Source organism: Pseudochaenichthys georgianus, chromosome 7, assembly GCF_902827115.2.
Source record: "Pseudochaenichthys georgianus chromosome 7, fPseGeo1.2, whole genome shotgun sequence".
Taxonomy (NCBI): Eukaryota; Metazoa; Chordata; class Actinopteri; order Perciformes; family Channichthyidae; genus Pseudochaenichthys; species Pseudochaenichthys georgianus.
Window position 1 is genome coordinate 32,215,433 of NC_047509.1, and position 25,428 is coordinate 32,240,860.

At 39.8% G+C, this 25,428-nt stretch overlaps 2 protein-coding genes across 8 annotated transcripts; one reads left to right on the forward strand and one right to left on the reverse strand.

Annotated features, from left to right (window-relative positions):
* Positions 1-15: 15 nt before the first annotated feature.
* csde1 (cold shock domain containing E1, RNA-binding) lies at positions 16-20,395 on the reverse strand. 7 transcript variants are annotated; one of them, XM_034087984.1, is made up of 21 exons: positions 20,291-20,395; positions 17,068-17,764; positions 14,531-14,719; positions 13,714-13,912; positions 13,032-13,141; positions 12,193-12,279; positions 11,322-11,419; positions 11,157-11,238; positions 10,679-10,807; positions 10,131-10,256; positions 9,720-9,935; positions 9,473-9,613; positions 9,192-9,356; positions 6,908-7,012; positions 6,200-6,378; positions 5,971-6,083; positions 5,764-5,883; positions 5,494-5,672; positions 3,166-3,329; positions 2,945-3,077; positions 16-1,517 (listed from the first exon to the last, which is right to left on the reverse strand). In XM_034087984.1, the coding sequence occupies exons 3-21, from the start codon at positions 14,714-14,716 to the stop codon at positions 1,470-1,472; spliced, it is 2,580 nt and encodes an 859-aa protein (XP_033943875.1). In that variant the 5' UTR covers positions 14,717-14,719; positions 17,068-17,764; positions 20,291-20,395; the 3' UTR covers positions 16-1,469. The 7 variants fall into 7 exon arrangements, with proteins under 7 accessions (XP_033943875.1, XP_033943874.1, XP_071059942.1 ...); XM_034087983.1 differs by having other exon boundaries at positions 12,975-13,141; XM_071203841.1 differs by having other exon boundaries at positions 6,908-7,015; positions 12,975-13,141.
* A 1,409-nt stretch (positions 20,396-21,804) lies between these two features.
* On the forward strand, positions 21,805-25,326 carry sike1 (suppressor of IKBKE 1). Its single transcript, XM_034087173.2, has 5 exons — positions 21,805-22,276; positions 23,150-23,255; positions 23,350-23,492; positions 23,605-23,718; positions 24,328-25,326. The coding sequence occupies exons 1-5, from the start codon at positions 22,118-22,120 to the stop codon at positions 24,475-24,477; spliced, it is 672 nt and encodes a 223-aa protein (XP_033943064.1). The 5' UTR covers positions 21,805-22,117; the 3' UTR covers positions 24,478-25,326.
* The last annotated feature ends 102 nt before the right edge of the window (positions 25,327-25,428 follow it).

Here is a 25,428-nt window from a genome sequence, read left to right on the forward strand (position 1 = left end):
ATGTACAACAGCTCGTGATTTCGATAAAACTTTAATTCATTTGTTTCATTCAAGACAAAGGAACATGAGAACCTCTGTGGTTCAACTTAAACCCAGTGATCTCCAAAGTTTAAATTAATTTATACTGTAACTTTATGTGCAGAGGCGCACAGCTCACCCACCATGTCTTTCCGGTGCACAATAACTGGTAACCTGATTCTTAATGCTTTTTTTATTCATTTTCTTTTAACTGAATTTCTAATACTTCACCCTTCGCCTTTTTTTTTTTTAAGTTAAATTTGTTTTGTTATATTTTGACGTTCCAAAGAACTTCCACTAAGCAAAAAAAAAAAAAAAGAGCACACATTACATACAGTATAGTTCAACCCACAGGTTTGGGATGCATATCAGTATAATTTCTACAAAAAAGAAAGAAAAGCCACCCTTAGATTGTTCAGATTTTTGTTGGCGGTTGGCTGGGAACAGAGGGTACATCTAATTTTTTGTTTTTTCCTTTTATATTTTGCTTGTAGTTTTTTTTAGGCACCTTATTCTTACTTAATTCAATATTACCAGATTTTCAATGGAAAAAAAGCAAAAATATGTGCAAGAGAGAAAAAAAAATTGTATAAAAGAACTGCAGATAAGATGCCACAAAGAATTCTGCACCTGGGAAAAAATTGCTTAAGCGGAGCATGTGAATACCAAAAAGGTATCGAAAGGCTCCAGATTGGTGAAAGTAAATCCCATTAGATTAACTACATTGACATTAACATACATCACACACACACACCATGCTTTCACATCAGCTCTTCAATAAAGCGTTTTAAAACTGCTCAAAAAAACCGAGCAGAGAAGAACCCTCAGTTTAAGCTCGCACATGAGAAATATGATCCTCCTTATGGAGGGAACTTTGCTTTGCTTTATGCGTCTTGTAGGAAAGCATACAGTAGTGAAAACTTGATAATGAAACCATATCTAAGTTTCCATGGGTAAAGGAGCAAAAATATGAAAAACACAAAAAAAGGAGCAGATGCTCAAAGACATCCCAGGCAAACTATTGGACAGATTACAGGTGCAGAATTCCAGACAAAGCAGGTTAAAAAAAAAAAATAGGGACATAGACAGCCACACAGTCATCACTCTGATTTAGAGGGGCGAGACCCTCAGAAACAAATACCTCCGTTACACACTACAATCACTGCTAGGATACATCACACACGCACACACTCAGAGCTCCCTCCCCATGTACGCTGGAACTCTGCAGCAGGTCCATCATAACGGGGGGAGGCGAGGCAGGGAACTGTGGAATGAGAAAAGTTCCCTCGCAGGTATCGATGGGACAAAGATTACACATGCCGATTACTGTATGTATGCGTATGTTCTGTCTATGAATGCCTGTGTGCGAGCATGTGTTGAATCAAATTCCCTTATCGTCGCCCTCTGGGAAAGCTTCCCACCAACACCAAACAGGGTGGGCTCTGTATGGCTCAGTCGATGACACCCGGCTGGCGAGTCTTGCGCTCCACATTGAAGCCCTGCGGTGAAGGATGCATGGTATTAATGTTGCAGCTTACACCTTTGTATATGTATGTATATATATATATATATATATATATATAATATATATATATGTATATATATATATATATTATTATTATATATATATATATCATATATATATATATATATATATATAGATATACTATAAGATATATAATAAGTATATCATACTCTTATATAGATATATCTATAATATATATATATAGTATATATAATATATATAATATATATGATATACACACACACACACACACCCACACACCACACCACACACACCACGACCCAAACCACACACACACACACACAGCACACACACACATCACACACACACCACACACACTCACACGACACACACACACACACACACACACACCAACACAACACACAACACACACACATCACACACAACACACAACACACACCACAACACACACACACAACAACACAAATACACAACAACACACACACAAACACACACACACACACGACACACACACCACACACACACAACTACACTACAGCACAGCGACACACCACACACAACACACACACACACACACACACACAATCACACAGCATATTAAAAACTGATGAAATGTTAGCTTCAATTCGCTCTACAATAAATTGTCTCTTGCATATCAATGAACTAAATGTTGGTGTCCTTTTTGGAAACTCAAAAAGAATTCCTAGGTGGTTGCAATTCATCATTAAGTAACACTGAGAATAAACAGTTATTACAAAGTTAACAATTCCGCAAATACTGTAGAAATCCAGATTGATTAAACTATAATGCCTGGGTCATAATTAATTGCAGTTATACTTCCTTACATATATATCACCTTATGGAAATCAATATTGTCTATAAAATGAGACATTTGCTTTTAGTTAGCAAACAAAAAGCTAAAAACATGTGCTTTTAATAATTTGTTAATTAATGTGCCTGTTATTTTTTGTTTTCAAAATAACGGTTCATATAACTTCGTGAGGGTTATGAGTGTAAATTATTTTTACTTCATCATTTTTTATTTCTGGGGGGTACGTTAGATTAAGAATGCAATACTTTAGGCCTTTTCTTTCATTACCCTTAATTACTCTTATCAGAATGTACATTTCTTATTTTCACACTTATGGTATCGTGTTTTATGAATGAATAAAACTACCACTATAATCCAGTGAAAAGTCCTGATTTCCTTTATATGTACTGACATATATTAAAGGGCCCATGTCATGCTTTTCCGGTTATTACCCGTCCCCTTGTTGTTATGTAGCTTTTTCTGCATGTAAACGGTCTGCAGAGTCACAAACCCTCAAATTACACCCTGTAGCGAGTAAAACTCTAACACAGAAAAGACCTGTCTATGCTGCCCCAGTGGAGCCTCGTAGTGGAGTCTCGTTTGTTTACCTTTGAATTGTCGGGACCCCGGGGCTGCCTTACAATCACCAGACGTGGAGCGCTGGCGTCGTCAAGGGTGATGCTCTTCAATCGGTTTACCAGACGATCTGGACGCGGAGTCGCCACAGGCTTAGGCCCTTCGCTGTAACGTCAGGTTGACAGTGAGCATTCATTCTGAAACATTCTGATTACAGTTAAATAAACCAAACTTTACATTCTGCAGTCTTTACCTGACTCTGCGTACGTTGCAGGCACTACATTTTCCTGTGCGTTGATTGAGGACGACGGAGAACTCCACCTCATCCCCGGTCTGGAGCTCTAGGCCATCTTGCACTTCCTTTACATGGAAGAAAAGCTTCTTGCTCTCACCAACTTCATATGTGATGAAGCCAAACTGGGGACAACAAAACAACATGATTTCAGGGTTAAACATTTGGAGTAATTCAGTCCAGCGTCTATTAACAGCAACGCAAGGCTTATTTTTTTGTTATACTTTGAAGTTTCTGATAAATGTGATGTAAAAAATAAATAAAATACTAAATCTGTGCAAATGGATTTCTAATCTATTCAATAAATGTAATAGGTACTTTTATGCAATGTATCGGATTTCTTTTTCTAAATATTTAATTTGTTTCTCCGATTGCAAATACATAAATATATTTTAGTAAACTTACTGTAATTTGGTCATTTTCAAATGGCATGTGCTGTGATGCTGTAATTCTACTATAGGGAGTTAAATCCAATAATGCAGTGTATTGAATTTCAGTTTTAAGTGCATTTGTTTTCCTTGGTGTATTTTTTAAGGAGGTTATTTTGGCCATTATTGCCATCCTGCAATAATTATCTTATAACTAGAGAATGCAATTCCTGAAGAAATTGCTAGTGGGAATGCTTTATGCTGAAAATCTGACGCTAAACTGCTATGCTGAAATGTAATGTGTAAGAAGAAAGTGAAGAATTGAGATTGAAATAATGATACATGAACACTGGGGGCTTGAATGTGTGATGAGAAGAAAAGAAAGTAAAAAGGCTTTGAAAAGCAGCAGAATATTTGAACTGCAAACTTCTGAACTAACTTGATGGTGAATGATCTGTCGCCATGGCAACGGCATTTGATGACACCCCATAATACGCTTAGATGCGTTGATGACTGCATCGTTACCAAACCTGTGAAGTTTTGGGCTGTTTGGAGTATTTTCACTGAAGTTATGAGAAAACCGTGTTTTATTACATTACTCTCTCTTCTCTTCGGCATATGATGTTGACACCCCATAATTGACGTAGAGCTGTTGAGGGCAGGACTTTTAACCTTTATCTGAAGTCTGCTGCTCTGAGCATGTCAGTTGGAGTGATGACATAATCGTGTTCCATGACACAGGTGTTTATATTTGAGCTAACGAGGCGTACAGAGATCAAAGGTTTCCATTGTTCTGAATGAGAGATAAACCTCTTATTACGAAGAACCGTAACAGATATCTGTGAAATTTCAAAACGTGAAGCATGTCAAGGAAGTTGAGTATCTGAAGTGTAATTTTGGTGTAGTTTCGGGTCAATAATGTGGCCTTTTAACTAAAGGTGTGCGGCTGCTACCGTGAGGAAATATAAGCCTGAAATTACAATGGGCTTTAATGGAGGCATGTTGAAAGTTTTTGTCACTTCATGCCCTCAAGAGGCATTTTGTTTAATTATTTGTCATTTTTCAAGCTACGAGATATTTTCCTACGTCTGTCATGAACAATTATGTCTCAGGAATGTAGGGTTTGGGAATTATGGCAGTTTTAAAAAAGATATGAAGGCACATTTCAAGCTGTCCTCCACTCTAGCTGTGACATCACGCACTCTAGTTAATGTTAAAATATGAAGAAAACCTCTTTACCAAGGTCTGAACAAATGTTAATATCTCTAAAAGTAAGAATCAGATTTAAAAGTTGTTTTACACGAATAATGTCAGAAAGATGTGTAACATTTTGAAGTTGGAATGAGGTTTCTGAGTGAAAGTATGAATGAACAGTTCGCAGTTGAAGTCGCATGAAGATTTGTTGAAGTTGAAGAATTTCTCCATTGACTTCAATGGTTAAAAATGTGATTTATTATGGGATGTATCTCTGGAATTATGAAAGTTATGAATGAGAAAAGTAATAGCCATCGATTCCCGACCGAGCTGAACGTTTTGATGTTTGAACGGAGTTTCTGTGATGTTCAAAGCGGGAGAAGAAGCGCGGCAAAATAAGTCGGCGGAATAATAAACTTTTCGTCCGTAGAACAGATCGTTGGAATGCTGTTAACAGCATTCCAACTAAATGAATAGCTGTTCATAAGGGTTGATGTCCTTGTCTTCAGTGGTGAAAGAGAAGAGACATCTTCATGTACAACAATATAAATAAAATACTTATGATAAATGTTTTATTAAAGTAACTTTATGTAGCAAAATGTACTTCAATATTCAGTGCACATAAACGGTTTCCTAGGGCACTGTTTCCAAAAAGCTTTTTCCCCTACCATGTAGACCCAGAGGTATGAGCATGAATTCAACTTCAAACCAAACGGCTGATCAGTACCTGGTCTTTGACACACTCCACCATGGCTCTGCGCTGAGGGACCACGTTACAGGCCATCTTCTGTCCAGTTTGTGTTACTGTGCAGTCCTGGAACTTCACCAGCTCTCCTTTCTGCAGACAATCCCCCTTGTTCGACATTCCCATGATTCCAAAGGGATAACTCTGGCCTTTATTTGCACCTGGAACAATGACAGAGGGATGAAATCTTTGTATTCTTCCCCAAAAGAAAAACACTTTGAACATTAGGTCCTGTCGTAACTTTACACCCACCTTCCTCTGTGATTTCAATAAGCCCTTGGTATTCTGTCTGGGAGGGGTCCACACTGCGTAAGGGACGGATGACTTTCCCCATCATCACTGTCGCACCAACATCCTCACTGATGCCATTCACTGAAAGAGGAGACCGTTGGTTTTAAACACTTTATTTGCAACACATGACTAATAGAAGTGCAACAGCTGGAATGAAACCCTTCATACCTGCAGCCACTTTGGTAACCTTTTCCGCACTGACTTTGTTTCCTTTTCCTTTAGAGAGAGTGTACTCCACGGTGTCGCCCAGCTCCAAGTTCTCCAAGTCTCCACACATTTCACTGAGAGGAGAACAATATATTTACACTTTGACTGTGATTTAAATGAACAGATGTCGCTGACAAAGTTAATTCAGCAAATGACTTATTAAAATGTAATGTACAACTTTAAGCTTTACCTGTAGTGAAAGAAAATCTCCTGGTCATGGTTTGCAGTCTCAATGAAGCCAAAGTTGTCCTTGAGTGTGGCAACAAATCCCAGCAGTCTCTTGGCGTTGGAGGCATTACGGTTGAGGACCCGGATGGAGACTGCGCTCTGCAGGCCGGTCCGCTTCACTTCATTGATGGAGAACTCCACCTAGAGGACAAACATATTGATAGGTCACATACAGGCGGTGGATCGTGATTGAAGAATCTAAATGTGCAGCAGTGTCGGAAGCGCTTTAGTTTATAACTTTATATAAAAGTCCTTTCCATTAGGAGTTTACACCTTTGGTTATCCCTTGTACCGTAAGAGTTAAAATCATTTATATTGGCAAACTAAGCATTTGGCTTCTGTCAAATGACCCAAATGATTGAGAAGATGTTTATTTTTCCGCGATCTGCTTTGCAATCAAGATCCCACATTTTCTTGCATTATGAATTTCTCTCACTCCGATTGGAGGGATGGGATTTAGATTCTGGTATAACCGCTCCGTTTACATTTTGTTCAAAGGCACACATTTCTTCAAAGATATAGCCTCTCAAACATTTGCATTCCTTAATGCATGATGGTTTTTCCAAATCCAATGAGTAAGCAAGTTAAATAACAAGACTCATGATTTTTGCCATGTTCCAGCAGCACTATGGAAGCAACATTGCTAAGTGCAGTCTAACTAGGTAGATACCTTGTCTCCGACTTGTGGGTATCCTCCCTCTAGATCCTTGTTATGGTATGGCACAGTGAGCTTCTCTCCACAGTCTTCATATGCAATCACTCCTTCCTCAGCTTCCTGCTGAGACAACAAATATTATGTTTCAATAATGAGCATCACCTATAGCTGATCCAACTCCCCCCAGCTGAGCCGGACAGTCTCATCAATGCTGCTGGATTGGATGATTCAAGACCATGTAGTGTATTAGAATATGGTGTGCAGAGAAAGCCTACACAAGCATGTGAGAGGAAACCGTGTGCAATGCATAACTCTGCAGCAGTGTAGTTGGTTAGCCTTAGATTACTGCAACATTTCTGAGTTACAGCCTACTATGAATGGATCCAAAATTAGCCATCACTATTGCAGTTTGATTGGGAACACTCTGCAATATTCACATTATTTATTCAAAGTACTTGCCTGAACAAATCACAACATGCAATTTAGTGGCATTTTCATGTTTATAATCCAAACAAAAGCTGAGTTTCAAATAAGCTTGGTAGGTTGGGCAATCACAGAAAATCAGCAGACTATTTTATGCTTCCTAATCCGTTGCTTCAACTTCCAATTATTATGAAAATATTAGGGATGCACGATAATATCGGCCCGATAATTATCGGTCCGATATTAGGAATTATGACGTCATCCCGATAAACCCGATAACAGTATTAATAGCCCCGATAATATACAATATATTTTTTGGGTAAGAAAAAAATACTGCGGTGTGGGTGGATTGGGATGAGGGGCGCTTGTTTTTCACTCGGCTCCTCCCGTTTTGCCAGTACTGTGGTATTAGTGGTTTAGGAAGAGGGGAGTTCTTCACAAATCCAGCGCTCCCTAATACTTCGAACCTGATCAGTCACTTGAAACATCGCCATCGAAGCGTACGAAGACAATAATACAATACAAAGTGTGTGTGCGCGCGCGTTGGAGCTATGTGCAACTGAAGGCATATGCTCGAACCGGAGCTGCCTGGAAGCTGCAATCATGTTCATGTATCCGAGCTGAGTGTGCTGACTTCTCGTACAATGTCCCACTGCCTGCATAAAGTCAAGTGCTCGGTGCAGTTGTGGCGAAATGTCACTCTTCTGTTTTCATTTAAACAGCTCCTTATATCCGTTAGCGCAGCTAGCTAGCACCAGATGCTAACAACAATGCACGTAAGGACACACACACACACACACACACACACACACACACACACACACACACACACACACACACACACACACACACACACACACACACACACACACACACACACACACACACACACACACACACACACACACACACACACACACACACACACACACACACACACACACACACACACACACACACACACACACACACACACACACACACACACACACACACACACAGTGAGCGTGGAAGTGTGGTCTGCCACAAGCGGGCAGCAGGAGCGGGGCTGTCAGCATCAGCGTGTAGATGGTATTTTAAACTCGATGCGCTCTGAAACTACGGGGCGGCCGAGGAAAAAAAATGTGTTAAAATAATTAGTGGCGTACATTTTTTTTTATTATCGGGTATCGGTCTTGAGAAGCAGGAAGTTATCGGTATCGGTTTCAAAAAACCAATATCGTGCATCCCTAGAAAATATTCATCAACTTTCTTAAATGTCAAGTGCCAAACTGGACCACAGTAACAATGAACACCTTCCTGGTCTCCAAGAAGAGAAGCTGCAAATATTATAAGGAAGGACCCTGCTCCCAACATTTCCTTATATTTCTAAGGGTTAATTGGTGATCAAATACCATGCTGTTAACTCAATAGGTAAAGGAGGCAATCAGTGTGCCAGCAAAGACCAACCTTTTCTATAACTTTAGCCTTGAAAAATAAAAAAATAAAAAAGACATATTTTAGACGAGGCTAGTCAATGTCACACTTGAATTTTTACACTGCATAATCTTTCAGACTGATCATATATAAAAACTCTAGGAATAATATATTTATTCTAATACTGTAAGTGAAATGTGTGGACTGTTGCTGTAATTCTGTGTACATTTCTTTAGCATTTGTGAGACTTTATTGATGTGGCTTCATGCAGAGCGACACAGGCCTACCTTGTCTCTTTTCTAACAAGGAGCATGAACAGGAGGTCGTCATGGGACGAGAAAGCAAAGAGGAAAATTAGAACTAAAAGAGGAATTTGTGTGGACTACGAAGCTATTGTTTTTAAATGCACTGTGAATACTTCATGTACAATAATATTTTGCATTATTGCGCACTGTGGTACCTTTTCCTTGCCCTTGGTGGGAGAGGCATTCTTGGTGGTGGCTGCCACTACTTCCTTCTCCACTACACCCATAAATCGCTGCTCAGACTGGGTATGGAAGGACACTGTGCCCTTGGGCAGCTTCTTGATGCGCACTGCGTGGTTCCTCTGAGCCGACAGCATATCCTGGTGACAAACAGGACATCTACTTTAGCTTTTTGTTGAAGATTAACTCAAATTTGCCTGAATAGATAGTAAGACAGAATACATACTTTTGTGAAAAGCTTATAAACAGGACCTACAGGCACAACAGTGAACTCCACTTCATCTGAGATGTGCAGTTGGCTTTCCTCCAGGACTTCACTGAAGTGGAAGAACATCCTGGCGTCCCGGTCCACGCACTTGATGAAGCCGAAGCCGTCACGTATAGCTGCAATCACGCCCTGCAAGAGGAATGGGTGACAAGGTTCTTACTGTGGACAGGCATTGATTACATAGCTAGACTTCTGCAGGAGAAATCACAATGTCATATTATTTTGTATTCCCCACCATTTCACGGCTCTCCTTGGTGAAGTCGAAGGTGTCAGGGAGGATGTCGATGTTGGTCGCCCTCTCCAGCTTGTCTCTGCGGTCGGTGGAGATGTTGAACTGGATGTGGTCTCCCTCTAGAAGAGTCACCTTGGACTTTGTGTCCTTCTCACCAAATGGGAGCTCCTTGTCAGCGAAACCAATTCGGGAGCTGATGCGGCCGGGAAGAGGGTCGTTCTGTGGAAATGGAAAATAAACCTTAATGATTGCCATAGGGGAAGGAAAAAAAGCACGATAAGAGACAAGGAAAGTTATGAATTAAAACAATAGAATAAGGTTAAAAGTATGTTCATGTGATGCAAGTCGTACAAGAAAGAAGCACGAAAGACCGATTTGAGAAAATTCGACTTGCCAGACTTGTAATCTACTTGCCTGGTTTTTGGTGGGAACCTTGGGAATGACCTTGACAACAGTGCCTTCGAACTGCTCGATGCTGATGTCCTCAAAGATGACTGTTCCTTGGGCGAGCAGCCTCACATCTGTGGCCACCTCTTTACCCTATGGCCACAAGAACATAACATGTAAAAAATAAAAGAGAAGGTATACACAAACATTTTGGCAGGTCAATTTACACGAGTCAAATGTAAGACTCGTTTTAAAAACAACAAATAATTCAATACCCATATTTATTTTGTGTTCATATTGGCATAAGAAACAAAGTCCTGGAAATATTCTTTCAACAATATAAAAGTAATATATAACCGCTATGAAAATATAAAGGTTATATTGGAAATGTATGGTTTAGTTCGCCTTCCGAGCACAGAATAAATTATAAATAAATTATTTGCAGTAAACAAAGACAATTCAAGGCTTTTTAAAGACCGTGTAGATCCTAGATTGAAAGGGTTTGAGGTGTAAAAAAATTATCAAAGTACAAGAGCTACTCAGGTATTTTAAGGGATGAAAAGCTTAACACCTACATTCCTGTCTTTAATGGTGAACTCAACATCATCTCCAGCCTGCAGAGCCTCCAGGTCACCCTTGAACTCGCTGTAGTGAAAGAAGATCTCCTTCACCACATCTGCCCTCTCGATGAATCCAAAGGCCTCCTATAAGACAACATGTAGTTCAACAAAACAGGAACAGCAACCGTCCACTCAAAAGGGAGAGATCCTGCCTCAATTCAGTGAGTTACTTACTGACAAAAAAGATTGTCAAAATGGAATGGAATTAAACTAAATAGAAATTACGCTAGGGAACCCACCATCACAACATCCATGTTACAAATTCTACAACTTTAGTAAACAAGCCAATGGCTAGGTTGGCCTGAAGTATTTCATGTACAAATCATTTTCTCAAATAGTGCCCTTTTTTGCAAAGGTAGTCATCACAAAGATGACCACACCATTACTAAGTTGCTTAATAGAATGTCCACGTGATGATATTAGCGTCCCGTACCTTTGTAGCACACACCACACCCTGGCATCTCATTTGCTTTTTCTTCACCAGTTGAATATTACGAGCACTGACTGCACCAGTACTGAAATGCAAGAAAGGTTAAACAAACTTGAGTGTAATCTCAGCATATTAGGGATTGAATACTGTCATTGTGTAAAGACCTACTGTTTGTTGGTATCCATATAAAAGCTGACTTTGTCGCCCGTGTCCAGGTGCATATTAGCCTCCACATCATCAGTCGTGTAGGTAAGGTAGAACACCTCCTGTTGAAAGTCAAAACAGGGTTTTTGAAACGGTTTTGAACACACCTCTTAACCTAAAACATTTTTCAATTATAGTGTCCATACAAAAAAAAAAAGACATTACTTATAGTGAAAACCACCCTTGAATGATGGGATAGTAGACTAAAAGCTTTAGGAATCCAAAGTATAACATAATAAGTACCCTGTATCAAGATTGATGCAAAACAAGTGACATTTGACCTTTTTAGAGAGGTTTAGAAAATAAAAAAACACCTTTGGGGTCATTTGGGTGGAAATGGGTGTATTTGCCGTTTCTCTGGAACCCATTGGTCGATTTTGGTGATTGACATCTCTTTTGAACCGTTAGAGCCAATAGAATCGAAGGGGAAGTTCCACATACACGTTACCATTGAGGAGTTGGTGTGACGCACAGTCGAAAGCTATGTTATGTTTCTGAAAACTAGGCTCAAACTAGTAAATATGAAGATGGATTATCAGTAATCATTTCAAAGTGACAGACACATTGGATTAACCTTCAGCAACAGTTTTATCGTTTTGATGCCATTCAACATTTGTCGTACAGTGAAAAATAAATGGCCCTTGTGAAGGCCATGATGGAACATATTCCATTGATATAAATCAATCCTTTTTTCATAATGGGGAAGCAGATGTAAGGAGGGTTTTAGCAAAAGTCGGTTATAGAGCAAGTAAATGATTGTTAAAAAAATCATCAAAAAAGGATGAAGTTTTAAAAACATCCTGCATTTCGCTGAACTATAATCGATGCCACTTACCCCATTTCTTTCATAACAAACACTGCCAGTGGGAACCTGGCCGGGTGCAGACTTTCCATCCAAGTGCACTGGGATTGAAGAGACAACCTATGGAAAAGGGAGGAATAAACAGAGGGGGTTATTAGCACTTCCCTTTGCCAATCGTAGGTTCGGTATTAAATGTAATTACATAGCCCAATTAAAATATTTCTGGACATGTGATGGATGAAATGGCTTATTTTTCAAAATGTCACGGGTAAATGGCTTAAATTCAAATGTATACAGTAACAACTACATCAAGTGTCACAAATGTGGTGCATCACCCACAGCTTTGCATTGTTGCCAACGTGTCTAAATAACTTCATGAATTCAATCAGTGAATCAGAGTTTGGAGTCAAATTGTGCTCTGTATGTGGACCTAGATGCATAATAGCAGACTGCTACATGTAGGATTTGTTTAGGTTTGAGTGACTGCGCCATATTAGTTGCAGTGGGTATTCACAGAGAAGTGAATACACCCACTCAGCCATTAAATTGATCACTTGACCATATTTGTTCTATAGACATTCGGGACCTCCAGCAAACATGCATGTAAGCACACAAAGCCAGTTTTTTTAAAATTTAAAAGAATTGTAAATCTTGATGGGACATGTTCAAATGAATTAGAAGAGAGGGGGGGGGGGGGGGGGGGGATTTAACAATGTATGTACATTAACATCTTCTGCCCAAAAAAACACAATGGGCCATATAAATATTATTTGACAGACAACGACAGAACCAAAAATAAAATGGTGTTCCTTAACTGGATGAATATAACCATGCAGCACAGTAAAGGGATAGGCGTGCAGGTCTGGCCCCACCTGGCCCGAGATGCGCTCCTCTGGCAGCACCTCTGGCTTTATCTTTAGCAGCTTCACTGCTATGGGCTTGCCAGTGCGCCTGTCAGAGGATACCTCAAACTCTACATCATCTGAGGAGAGAGAAGCAGCAGAAGAGCAAACACTTAGCACACTTGTAATAATAGAAAACTTTAAGAGTGGCAATCAAGATTTTCATTTGAGTGGATGTCTGTTATTATATAATAAGGTATCACAATAGTTATTGAGCGGATAGTCCTATGATAAAAGTACTGCCATTTTTACTGATTCCCAGTATTACAAATTGGATATCAGTGTCCCTATTCACGTCAAAATGCACATTCCCACTGTTGCACCTTCACATTGAAAGCATTCAATTGTTTAACAAACGTACTTTTATTTTAAGGTAGTCACACAAAAAATGCAACATTTCTTTCACAAAGCTTGACACCGGAGACTATTGTTTGTTAAATGGGCATCTACAAAAACAAGACAGAAATCACATATTGGATTTTTTTATCATATATAATGATCTGAGAACTGTAGTATCACATGTCAACTGCGGTTACCACCAGTTAATAGGGTGTCCCCATATAAACCAGGACTGAAATCTTAATCGGTTTGTAAAGCTTCTTTTCAACAAGTTAAGTATGTATAAATGGTAGAAAAACCCAAGGCCTCTCACCTCCTATTTTGAGCTCCTGCAAGTTGCCATTGTACTGGGAGCAGTGGAAGAAGAGACGAGCCTGGCGTTCAGAGCACTGGATGAACCCATAAGAGGTCAGGAGCTTCTCAACCACGCCAGTCTCTCTAATGCCAGGCCCTGTTCCGTTAGCGTACGCAGTATGTCCATTGTTATGGAGCATGCCTGGGTCAAAACTCATCTGGGGAAGAGGAGAAGCAAGTGTTAAAATGTATTCAATAGTGAAGCTTAACAAAAAAACTAAAGTATGTTGCAGTTTAATGCAACGGTTGATGCCAACCTCAAATACCAAACAACAAATGCACTTCAACTTCATGCAGGTACCACAAACTTTAGGAGAAAGGAGGAAGGGTGGAAAAAGCAACATTTAAGCTAAATTAGATTCTTCTGGGAGCTTTCTGGCCAACAATGGAGATGTAGATAATGCCAAAGTGGAATTTTAGGATAAAACGTCCCATTGAACGAAATATAATAAATAACACTAACCACACTGTACGGCTCTTCCTAGTTTATTACAAGTGTTATGCACTTAGTTAAAGAATTTGACAAGCGACTTGATTCCTAAACCATGTTAGCGCTGACAAAACGTTCATGCAGATCTGGTTAAACACTAAAAGAACTGTTCTTCCTCTACTAACCAACTAGTGTATCGATAAAACTCACTCGTCAAAATCTGTCACTACATACTGGTTAGACTCACGCACTTACAAACCATGCGGTTATCAAAACATCACGACAAAACAGCTGACCACAGGGATGTTAAAGTCAGCATGGGCAACTCCAGAGCATGTCCCCTTACTGATCTCTGATACAGGGGGGTCCGCTTGTGTTTTTTACTTCCTGGATGGGGGTGGCATGAGAGGGAGGAGCAGCGGGGGATAGTCATGGGAGCGGTAGAGGTAGATGGGGCAGAGCCAGTGTTGTGAGCCACTGGAGGCTCAGAGGAGCCTCTTTCCATTTCTGACACTGGGGGTAGGACTTGCATATGCTGTTGGGAGGAGGCAACAGCTTTGAAAAGGGAGCATAGTCATAGCCTTTATAGCATTTTCTTTCCAATTAACCTTTTCCAGACATCATATGCAGTTTGGTTATTACTCAAAAACCAGTTATCCAGCCAAATATTATAAAATACAGTATCTTCGGAACTGCCGTCATCGTGAACAAGAACCAGTGTTTGACCCCGACTAGTTTAGGGGCCCAATATACATTACTAACCCTTCGCACCATATAAAATGTTCTTGTATTTAAAAAGAGTTATCCAATGCAATTGTTATTTAATTCAGCTAATCACAATCACTAATCCTAACGTCACACTGACATAACAATGGAACTGCTACCATGACAATCTCACATTAAAACATCAATTGGCAGCATTGATCAGTGGTTAAAAACACACACTGGTGTATCCACACAGGATGGCTCTACAGAGAAGGCGGGAACACTTAACCAACCTCTGCGCAGAAAGTTAAATTGAAGTGGTTTGATTATCGCAAATGTTACTCAAGGTCGAGTGTGAAGATGGAGATTGGAATGCAAATGACAGGTCAAAGGAGTGATGCATCTACAGTGGACAGAGACGGTGATGGGTTATGGGGAGGGGGGGTCCCAGAGAAGCCTCTTCTGTTAGGCCCCGTACTGCACTTCAACAAAGCGCCAACAGAAGATATAACCTAGAATGGAGGCATTTTACCTTTATATGGTCTTTAACGCGGAACATTTAAGAGTACAAAGGCACGCATGATTTGGTTGCCTGTGCAGTGAAAAACTATTTGGTCTCGGAGATAGCGAGGACTTAAGTTTAAAGATGATGGGCAAGTACTTCAAATATTAACCATATAATTCATTTAACTATATAGCAGGACCAACAGTTATGCAGTTTGTCAGAACTCGCCAGGATCTGAGAAAATATTTTACTGGATTGCGAAGTAAAAATGGGTGGGGAAGGAAAAAAAACACCTCTTAAGGAGTTTATTTAAAAAAGCAGAACACCCCTCACCCTGCAACAATAAAACTAAGTATAGGCTAGTCTCGGGAGCCCGAAAAGGATGAAGAAGGTTAGGCCATTCACGGCAGAGAGATGCAGGGCAAGGTGGGTGGATGGGTGTTCGATGGGGGTGGGTCACGTAGAAAAGAGGTGGGAAGGTGGAACTTACGGATCGGCCATATGGCGACAGGCTGAGTCCGACAGGGGAGGTGCTGCTCAGGTCAGCGCTAACAAATGCGGTGGGTGGCGACGCAGGCAAGGTAAACTCAACAAAGCCTTTCCAGGGGCTGCCCATATTTTCCCATAAACTCGGACCGAACTTGCTCAAGCACTTGCTGAACTTGGATTACTTGTTTGGAGTTTTTTTTTTTGCTTGACTGTTAAAGTTCTATTTTATATGACCACCCAATGATACACCGCTGGATGTCTGCAGGGGTGAAGAGAGGAACAAACATAACGGGTAAGGCAGATAGGTCAGCCAGTGTGCCATGTGTCGCAAGACAAAAAGGAAAAATAGCTGTGGGCTTCCCAGAGTTAGGAAGTTGAAAAGGCAAAAATCAGAGGATATGGCTTTAAAACTATAGAATAAGGAAAAGGGTGGGCTGGTGTGGGAAGGCATTTAAGTCATTCTCAATCTAAATTCAATAACCAGCTTAACTGTTTGGAGGAGGTGTAGCTTCAGTTCAGCTGGCTTGTGTTTGGAGAAGTTATCTTTAGCAAGTGACAATGTAGAGGTCGCTGGCATGATCAACATTCTAATCCATCACTTATACTCATTCCACATGAGTAGAGTCATGTGCAAAGAGGAATTCATATACAAGGTTGATTTCAAAACAAGCATTGAAGCAGCTGCTTTCATTTCTATATCTGCGAGATTAGCTGATGTTGCTATTTAAAAATTAAGAGTCTTGAAATTGTAATTGATGACAAATTGTTTATAAATTGTGAAAATATTAGCAGACATGTCGGTTTGCTTGAACAACATCCAACTTTGACAAAGAGGACAAATTCACTCATGATCAGTGACAAAAATAAATAACAACCCCAGGATTGCTGCATGAAATCAGCACAGCTGGTCAAACTGAATCACAGAGATACAGATGTACAGACATAGATGGAGTATTATGTACAAATAGGGAATTTACCAATGTTATTTACTGAATCATACCCACATTACGTCAGATTTGTTATCTGGATCGTTAAACCCGATAAAGGGAAATATATTCAGCATATTGGGGAGGGGGATCATTCAAAACATGACAAATTAAATTAAAAGTTAATTAATTTAAAAGTACAATTCTCGTTAACATGACAGGCCTCATGTTATGAAGGGAATAATAACTGACACCCACCTTTATTCGTTGCGTTTACTCTTGTAATTCTCAGGATCTCAGTGATGTTGCCGTTTCTGCAGATCTCTTCACGCACACAGTTGAACACACACACGCACACACACTTGTTACAGGTTTCTGGCACAAGTTCTAGATGGTTGCATAAAGCAAAAAAACAAAAAAGAGGGGCAGAAATCTAGCAGAAAAAAGGCAAACGCAGGTGCATAAACACTGCTGTAAAAAAAGGAAGTGTACAATGAAAACAGTAGAGTCGAGAAAAGGAAAAGAGGGGGGTAACTATGGGGGGGAAATAAAACTAGCAGGTAGCAGCCCACTCCACACCCCGGTGGTGAGTCGGTGATGTGGTGAGGATGAGGAGGGCTAGGAGCAGCGTTGGGACATGTGCTTTGTCAAAGCTGTTGAGTAGGCACAAACTTCTGGTTTCAGATCAGTTAGTCTTCTCAGAATATGCTTGGGCATAGGTTTGCTTCTCTGTTGCGTTTCAATTGGGCTGATGGGCGTCTTCTTTGGTCGTTTCAGGATTTGGTTACTTCTTGCGTTTTAAACCCTTGAAGTGATCGGTTGGTTGGTTTTCTATGCGTCTTCAGTGTTGCAACTTTGCTTTTGTTTTGGGAGTTTTATCTTCAGTTTCTTTGTTATGATCTGAACTTGAAGCAGTTGCGGATGGTACAAAAATTCAGTTCCGTTTCACTTCATACTGTTGGAGGGAAAAAAATGTGGTTAGCTGGGCAGAACGGATTAATTTAGGCATCAACATCACAAAAACATCAAGAGTGACAGGACCAAATGCCTTAGCTCTCCAAGTGTCTGCAATGACACAAATACATTGAATTATTTTACTGTAAACTGATAAGAAAAATAAAGTGGGGCCAGTGGCTTAAAGTTTTTCAAATCACTATTCCTTGCCACATAATTACATGTATGTAAAAAAGGTTATGCTCATTTGCCTGGAAATGACAGGAAGCTAGTAGCTGTGGGTTAGGGTCAGCAAGCCTTAGTGCATACCTCTGTTCATGCCATGATATTTATGGTACCATCTGACCAGGGCCCTCTTGTTTTGTACTTCAACTATCAACTGTTGCACACTTATTGTAAATGTTCAGTGTGTCTCTGAGGTCCTACAAGCTAATAGATTCATTACATTCATGTGCATACATTTTAAATGTGAAAATCAGAGATTGATCTCCATCAGTAGGTTAGAGTGTTTGTTGTTGACCTAAATACGCAGCAGCTTTGAAAACAAGCTGGGTGAGCCAACCCAGGACACATGATATCTATTCTGCTGCGAGTGTGTCGCAATGACTCATCCCACGCACTTCCCGAAACATTCAAATTATAATGTTATTAAAAATTAAAAAAAGTAATATATGTCAAATCAGATTCTAGCAATAGGGAGATTGTTGTATTTTTGAAACAGCCTCCTGGATATTCATATCTAAATCTAAAATCTGGATTAAGCAACAATGTCACTTTTGTGTTTTGTTTACATGTGCAAGGCTCAGGTAAATCATATACCCATGGGGACTAAAGCTGTGCATCCTAGTCATATAAAAAACAGACTAGTCATCACAAAAAGGATGTGTTAAGTGGGGTAAAGGTTTTTAGTAATGAAAAGGGGCAATTCTTCAGGGAAAACAACCTTGAGGAAGACGTGCTTTTCTGTTATTCCTTCTCAGCTTTTGGACGCGAAGAGAGAAAAAAAACATTCCACCCACTAAACCACCAGCAACGATTGGCCGTTTAAGAACAAAAGTATACTTTAATCATTAAACAATAAAAAAACAAGGACCACACAGTACGGCCTATTAAAAAGGCAGACGGCGCGTCCCTGGTCTGGGCCCGAACAACAGCCGTCCTGACAGTACCAACCATGTGACTTCCTAGCAATCCGCTATCCTCTGCAGGAACCACTAATAAGGCCTGATCCAACACGTTGCGGCATGCAACGATGTAGAAAACGTCACAACTAAGCTAGCCGCTAAACACAGCTCAAACTCTAAATCACCTATCAAAACATCGAATATTGGTTTTGTTTCACACATATACTGCTTGTAAATCAAACCAACGCAAGTATGAATCAGCTTAATGACCTTGTGTGGACAAACAACCACACAGATTAGCGTCATGCTAACGCTAAAGTCGTAAACAGCCAGTACCCCCGGGCGTTTCCGACTTAGTTACATTTTAAATTAATTTACTTTACTGCAACATGCTCATTAGGCCACAGGTTAGCTTAAATAGTTAGCAAATGAGGCATTGTAGTTATTGCCTCATCACAAGTAACGTGGCTTGTAGTATGGTCAAAAGTTAACGGAAAGTAAGCACACAATCAGGTTATTCTTGTACACCCAAGAAAATCAAACAAAAGTTCCAAACCAAAAACTGTCTTTTTAATATTTTTTAGCTAATTTTAAAGTAAGTAAAACGTGGTAGAGGTATACATGAGACTTTTAACTAGCACCTGGGTATTGCGTTTAATTTGGTAGCTGTCACTAACATAGTTATGGATATACATTTGAATAAAAGTCCTATTTTGTGGAACTGGGTAGCACCGCGCACTGCCCTCCGGTAACAAGAAACGTTAACACATTATAATATTAATTTGGTTAGACTGACAGAAGGAGGGTTTGGACTGGTGGCTAAGAAAGCGACTGGCGACGGAAAGACCGGACCTTTATTTAGGATATTATAGGTGCCAGGAACTACAATATATTTGAACTCAGGGTGAAATACAAATGTCACCATCAGAGTTTATCCTGTACATACACAAATAAAATTAAGATAACGTAATCGGAGCTAACGGCACGAGGACGGGACAACAAAGAAGCTATGACAAGCGATAAGAGTCTCGTCCTCAATTACACCGCGCCTGTCACTAACTGCCATTTGTTTCTCACACGTGTTGTCTCATTGGTAGCATTACTTATTTTAGAAATACAAAGTTACTTTTGTGTATTGTTAACAATGTTGCTAAGCCATTCACTGTGCTAAAAGGCTAATAGCGGCTACAGTTAGCTAGCATGCTGCTGGTCCTTGTGTGGTGATTTATGGTGAGGAAAAATAAGGCTGCCCCCACCCAGGCCCGAGCTCTGCGTATTACAAAGTGCTTCATACCCTGTTCAATTTTAAAGGCCCGCTGGATGAGAAAGCTACACGTTGTAATGACATAGTTCAAACACATGTTCGAAAAGGAATATAAAGCTGTATTATTAATAAAACTTACCCCAACAGCTTTCAGCACTGTCACCAGCGCCGCTAGAAGCAGCACGGCACATTACGTAGTGATTAGGGAGACAGATACCGCGATATTTCAGAACGTTGGGATGTCCAGAGAACCTGGAAATAAAAGAGTGGCCACTGCCGCTGAGCGAGGGATGACTAACCATTATTGCTGTCTCGCAATGATCCATCGAGAACTGGGCATATTTCTATGATCATGATGGGAATATTTTCCATGACTTACTATCTTGACTAGAAAGTAGACAGTTACGCGCTGACGTGCTCGAAATACAGTAATTCCCTGTATACAGACAACTGGACTCGTTATCTCATTTAATCTTCCGACAGTAACTGTTCTCCTCCCGTAGTAGAGTTTCTGAGGCCACACGTTGCATCTTGGGAGTGTGTTCAAGAACAACATCGATTGTAAGATAAATGTTATTTAAGGTCGTTCACCTATTGCTTCGTTCTTTTGATAATATTGAATGAACCTGTGGAGAATTGAAATTCTGATAATTAACTAATTAATATGCCCATTATACGTTTGGTGGTTGATTTAACGTGTTCATCAACTAATTCTAAATTGTGTTGACATCTCAATAAATAATACAATAAAAACATTTTTACGGTTCTCTTCAAAAACTGTGACTGTTTTAGATGATAGGTTTAAATGCTAAATGTCACAATCTGCATAATATGTAGGATATGCATATATTTGCTGTTGTATCATATATTTTTGTATCAATACCATTTTCAATATTATAATGTATCTTTTGTATTAATGTTTTTGTTGTTCTGTGGTATTAGGTTTTTTTTTGTAATGGGATTTAAATCTCAATGTGAATTCCTGAATAAATAAAGTATACTTTATTTTGTTGTTACCAGGATCGTATTTTTGAGAGGCAGGCAAGATGGCAAAAGCATCAACAAAGTCATGGATAAAAAGTGAGGTACCATTTATTATGACACAATGGCACGTACACAGCAATGGAAAGTTAAAAAACAACCACACATTTAACACATTATGAATGTTTTCACCGTGGACATGTTGGTGAGACAATACATTAGGAATACAAATGCTTTTGTAAATGCACACTTTTGTCTGCAGGCAGTTTTTAAAGTTCATTGGTTTCAATTGAAATATTTTAAAGCCTCAATTTCATACATTTCTACTTATTTTAGTCTGAATTTTTACAAAGTTACCTGGGTATTCATTCAATATTCAAAGATGTATTGTCATGTCATATACACAACTACGGTATAGTTATGCAATGAATGAAAAACTTAGGTCACAGTTTTCCTCAACAGTGCAATTTCAAGACATAGGTTTTTATAAGAATTTATAAAAAATAAAATAAAATGCGTCCCCTCCTGTACAGCAGCATTGTTTTTTCACTTTTTATTTGAATCATAACCATGATTTTTCACAGGTCAAAGGTTCACAGATAAATCAGCCAGTTGTAACTGTTTCAAACCGCCATTTAATCTGTCCAGTAGATGGCGGTATCTATCCTGAAGTTGGTTTCCTTTTATATAAAGCGAAGAAGACGAGGCGGACGTGACGTTTTGTCCAGTTTCACACGGAAACGGCGCACTTGACAACAACACAGAAAGACCACTTTGTATTTGTTATACTGTACTTAATCTGTATTCCGACAAATATTAACGAAGGCCCGCAATAGCTTGTACACGTCGCTATAAAGGCATTGCAGCTGCCGCGGCTAGTTAAGGCTAGATAGCAACCAAAGCTAACACTGCGAAGTATTTCAATCCCTCTTGCAGTGTCGAGTAGCTTGTTTACGTTGCACACAGGAGCTGTCAGTTTCCAGAAATGGCCTGCACTTTGGAGAAAGTGTTGGGGGATGCCCGGACACTTCTCGAGAGGCTGAAAGAGCACGACACGGCCGCTGAGGGGCTGATAGAGCAGTCTGGGGCCTTAAACCAGAGAGTGCAGGGCATGAAAGAGGTGGGAAATGCCATTCCAGACAAGGTAAGGAGTCGACGATTATTTCAACAATCAAAGTTCATTCAAGTGCTGCACTGCTCAGTGGCAAACACACAGCAGTGGTGCAACAGAAACTCCTGATCTCCAACTGTATCACTTACCCATTCATTCTAGAAAACATTAAAGGTGGGGTAGGTACGTTTGAGAAACCGGCTCAAGATACACTTGTTGTTATATTCCATGGAATGCTCTTAACATCCCGATAGCAATGAATATCTTAAGTGCTTTGACAAAAAATCCATAAAAAAGTTTCATCTGTGGAAGCCGTAGTACTGTAAAAAGCACAACCAATCATTTTAGGCGGCCCGGCTAAAATAACTGGATGGCCTACCTGCCCGTCAGCTTTCCACCTGTGCAAACTTATCTCGTGCCCTCATTGGTCATGTGCGCGTTCGTGTGTGTTGGAGGAGGGGCTCTGTAAGGAAGTAGCAGATTTTCTCCGGTTGTGTATTTTCAAATTCTAGTGCACTCGAGCTGGTTTCTCCTAAATTACCTACCCCATCTTTAATACAATATAACTAACAGCCCACAATTTCACAAATGCTTCTTCTGATAATGATAAACAATCATAAAAGTATCTCTTAATGAAATACATTGCTCATTGTTGGGCAATTTTATTGCCCAGTTTACACAAACACCATACATTTTTCAAAAAGCTTTATCATAATTGTTTTGTATATGTGTATGACTGCCTCCTATGGAGCATTTCACTAGTACCAGTTTACATTATCATACTGTATTTTTAAGAATGAAATCCTTTTGTAATTTGTTTTTGAGTTTATATTTTCCTCTATCTCACAACAAATTATAACAAAGCAACACATCTTTCTGTTCTTCATCATTCCTCTCTCCTCTTAGCATACAGAAGACGCTTCAGAGATTCAGGAGCTGACAAAATACAAGCCTCATGTCCTTCTGTCTCAGGAAAACACTCAAATCAAGGACCTGCAGCAGGAGAATAAAGGTTAAAAATATATACCAAAATACACTTCATCCTGTTAATTTTTTAGCTATTGTTTTGATATCTTTGCTAAAAATCTTCTCGACTTTCCCTGCAGAACTATGGTTATCTCTTGAAGAACACCAGTACGCACTAGAGTTGATCATGGGTCGTTACCGTAAGCAGATGCTCCAGCTGATGATGGCCAGGAAGGAGCTGGACACCAAACCTGTGCTCAACCTCCACGAGAACCACGCTAAGGTGCCCTTGCTGTTTTCGAATGTTCTCATTTGGTTAGGAATCTAAATGGATGGACTAAATCTAAAGTTGTACTAAAACTGGTAAAACAATTAGTTTTTGGTCTGTTCTCCAGGAAGTGCAGAACCAGGTGGAGCGGATATGCGAGATGGGTCAGGTGATGAGAAAAGCGGTGCAGGTGGACGATCAGCACTACTGCTCTGTTCGAGAGAGGCTCGCTCAACTAGAGGTAAGTGCTTCTGTAAAATCAGGAACAACTTAACATGATAGTTTTTGAGTGAATCGATATTTAGTATGGGGAGGTTTAGCTAGAAATACACACTGATACTGTCTCTGTGTTGCTTACCATGGCAAGGATGTTGCTCTACTTTCCTGGTTGACTCTGGAGAGTGGTTTCACAATTGTGACCACTTAAGACTTCATTTATGTTTGTGTCAAGACCCATTTCATTATGTGTTTTGTAGTGCTGCTGAAGCGGTAGTTAGTATCTTTCTACTGCATTCCTGCATCCTTGCATATTCTGGGCAACATTTGATTGTCAAACTTCATCTTTACAAAGCTCTGCTAAGTGCATTACAAAGATTCACCCATTTCAATGCACTTCTCTATATACGTTAACGTTAAATGTTTCCACTTTGTAGCAGGTTTTAGCTAGCTAACATTGTTGCTTCGGAGCAGTAACATTTTCCGTGTTGGCGTAGGTGACTCTGAAGCTAAGCAGCATGTAAAGTCTAGGGCTATAAACTAATCATATTACTTGATTTGATTGTTTGTTTACCTCTCAATAATTCCATCTGGACATTTTCCCATAAATCTGTGGTTATTCTGTCTCCTTCAGATTGAGAACAAAGAGCTTCGAGATCTCATGACCTTCAGCAAGAGCTTTGTGAAGACAGCGAAAGAAGAAAACATCCAGCCGCCACCACCAGCAGCAGCAGCGGTAGCAGAAGAAGAAGAAGAAAAGTCCTCTCAACCAGAGTCTGACTAGTGACCAGAGCAGCTTCAGTGTGAACTGTGGGTGGGGCAAGTGCTTCAGGACAAGGAGACAGGGTGGATGATCTATTGACTGTGTTCACTACATTATTTTTTTACATAGGATGGAATGCAGCATATTTTTTGTAGCGGAGTCCACTTAAACACAACATCCTGGCTATCAGGTGCACTTACATGGAGGTACCTGGACAATAGCTATTGGTGTCATATGTACAGTATGTGTGTTATCACTTACAAGTATTTAATTGTGGCTAGCCTAAGATTCACGTTTAGGGGAATAAAGTCAGTAAAAGGGGATTTATTTTGTTTTTGGCCAAAGATATATTTACTCCTCAAGGACACCGTTTCTACCTCTTTGGTGCCCCTTTGCTGTTCTCACACAATCACAATGTGTAAATACTCATAACCAGCCCTCATATGAGTCCACTTGAAGTCCATAAAGAAGCCAACTTGTAGTGTTCACTATTTTAAAAGGCTGTGCTTCAAAATCACTCTGACAACCAGATGAGTTTTGGCTTTTTCACATGGTTTGCCTGCTGAGAAGTGAATCATTTGTATGTGATTGTTTATCATTTAATGAATTTAATACGTCTGTTTGTAGAATTCATATATAAGGTGGCCCTGCTGATGGCTCATCATTATTTATGGTAACAATCTTAAAACTTGCCAAGTTTTTGTGTAATGAATATCAAATATTTGCGCACTTTTTGTGTCAGTAATTGTGTATTGTCATCTCAGGAAATCAGTGTTAATAACGTGAACATGCTGTAATGACTTCATGACGGTGTACTGATCTGTGTCAAATTATATTTCATTCAGAAAATAAAATATATTGTTTTTGTGATTTTGTTGTTGTTGCCATAACATAGAAATGACTGTGAATGATCTTTCTATTCTTTACCGCAAGGTGGCGACATCCAGCCGCTTTAGTTTTAAAGTCATCGCG

Excerpts from the sequence above, each read along its gene's own strand:
- csde1 (XM_034087978.2), bottom strand. The coding sequence starts at position 14,716 with ATGCAAGTCCTACCCCCAGTGTCAGAAATGGAAAGAGGCTCCTCTGAG. Across the intron at positions 13,142-13,713 it reads GCAGGAGCTCAAAATAGGAG|ATGATGTAGAGTTTGAGGTA; the intron begins GTGAGAGGCCTT and ends CTCTCTCCTCAG. Across the intron at positions 12,280-12,974 it reads TGCATGGTTATATTCATCCA|GTTGTCTCTTCAATCCCAGT; the intron begins GTTAAGGAACAC and ends CCTTTTCCATAG.
- sike1 (XM_034087173.2), top strand. The coding sequence starts at position 22,118 with ATGGCCTGCACTTTGGAGAAAGTGTTGGGGGATGCCCGGACACTTCTC. Across the intron at positions 23,256-23,349 it reads CCTGCAGCAGGAGAATAAAG|AACTATGGTTATCTCTTGAA; the intron begins GTTAAAAATATA and ends CTTTCCCTGCAG. Across the intron at positions 23,493-23,604 it reads TCCACGAGAACCACGCTAAG|GAAGTGCAGAACCAGGTGGA; the intron begins GTGCCCTTGCTG and ends TCTGTTCTCCAG.